This window comes from Eurytemora carolleeae, unplaced genomic scaffold (assembly GCF_000591075.1).
Source record: "Eurytemora carolleeae unplaced genomic scaffold, Eaff_2.0 scaffold14, whole genome shotgun sequence".
Classification (NCBI taxonomy): domain Eukaryota; kingdom Metazoa; phylum Arthropoda; class Copepoda; order Calanoida; family Temoridae; genus Eurytemora; species Eurytemora carolleeae.
Window position 1 is genome coordinate 564,445 of NW_019396079.1, and position 1,634 is coordinate 566,078.

At 33.5% G+C, this 1,634-nt stretch overlaps 1 protein-coding gene across 1 annotated transcript in view; it reads left to right on the plus strand.

The window, feature by feature from the left end:
- The window catches only part of LOC111715820 (uncharacterized), a 3,601-nt gene that overhangs the window by 741 nt on the left and 1,226 nt on the right, over positions 1-1,634 (plus strand). The window contains exons 2-5 of the mRNA XM_023491202.1: positions 400-472; positions 535-585; positions 756-841; positions 1,192-1,237. Coding sequence (XP_023346970.1) covers positions 400-472; positions 535-585; positions 756-841; positions 1,192-1,237 — 256 coding nt within the window. The remainder of the gene's footprint in view (positions 1-399; positions 473-534; positions 586-755; positions 842-1,191; positions 1,238-1,634) is intronic.

Here is a 1,634-nt window from a genome sequence, read left to right on the forward strand (position 1 = left end):
TATTCACTGTAAACAATATAGAGGCCATTAGAGGTCATTAGAGGTCATTAAAATTCAATTTGATTTTATTTTAGGAATTTCGATCACTAATTAGGCGTGCATCCAAAAAATTGGAAGATTTAAACCAACACTGAAGGCAGGCCCCCCCCCCCCTACATCAAATGTGCCAACTCCACCATCCCCTGACATTATTAGATACTACAATTTAATTTTATATTTGAAATTTTTTAATCCATGACATAGATAATAGCATTAAATAGTGTCTATACAAAGGTATCATACCTTTGCGCTGAAATTCTGAACGATAAGTGAGACCAATACCAATCAATAGCTAATAAGCTATTTACTTAAACCTGAAATAACCCAAATAAGTGAAATTTAGATTTTTCTATATTTTAGGATTGGTATCGGCCATTATTATTATCGTAGAATCCACACACTTACGCTCTCATGAAATTGACATTCATGACAGGTAGAACGCTCAAACTACATATGTCATATAATATTGAAAATTATTGAAAATTACATTTTTAGTCACCCGATTCTCAGGGAAAAATTGACATCTGTTGACAAATGTTGGACAAGGTAGGTTTAAAATATTTTTGAATAATTTTCTTTCCCAAAACTTTACTGTTCATCTTGTTCATCCTGTTCATCCTGTTTATATTGTTCATTCTGTTTATCCTGTTTGTCCTGTTCATCTTGTTCATCTTGTTCATCTTGTTCATCTTGTTCATCTTGTTCATCTTGTTTAGAGAGAAGTATGAGATTATAGAAGCCTGTCATCTTTGCACCAAAGAAGAGATATTCGGACATAACCCTGTAGTATGTGTTGCTAAAGGAACAGTATTTAAAAACTACAAGAAAACATGTTAGGAAGTTAAATGGTCAGTCGTCGTATCTTAGAGTGTTCCTTCGGTTAGAGAAGATAATTTAGAGATAAGCATTAAGCAAGTCACTTATTTAGAAACTAATTAGTATCATTGAGTTTTTATCAATCCTAAACATTGATATTTAATTCCTACATTACCAGACAAAGGTTTTAAGGGTACCGTTGTGAATCGGTCACATCACTCTTTAACTGGTTTATTTAAAATCCCCTTTAACAACCTTGATAAGTAGCAAAGGGTTTTGATATAAAAAATTTAATTGATGGATGTCAAATTAGATTTAAAATATGTTACTCTGCAGGGTTCAAAGAAAAGATTAAATGTGAATCCGGAAATATCACTTACAGGTATTACTTACACCACTCAAAACAATAAGCTGCAAGACATAAGAACAAAACAGAACTAGACAAGACTCAACGACAAACGAAAAAACACAAGATTGCACAAATATAGAACTGATAAAATTAACAGGATAAAGGACAGGACTAGACAGAACCGGACAATAAACAGGACACACGACAGGACCGATAAAGGAACAGGACAAAATGCAGGAATATATAGGTCCAATTAACTTTATAACACTAAACAGAACAGGACTAGACAGTAGTCATATTCTATAAAAAAAAACAGGATTCAAGAGAGGAACGGACAAAAAATATGACATTGTAACTTGTAAGCATAGAAAATGGGACACTAGATTCTGGATACTACACCTAGGGGCGGATTAAAGGGGGGGCCTGGGTC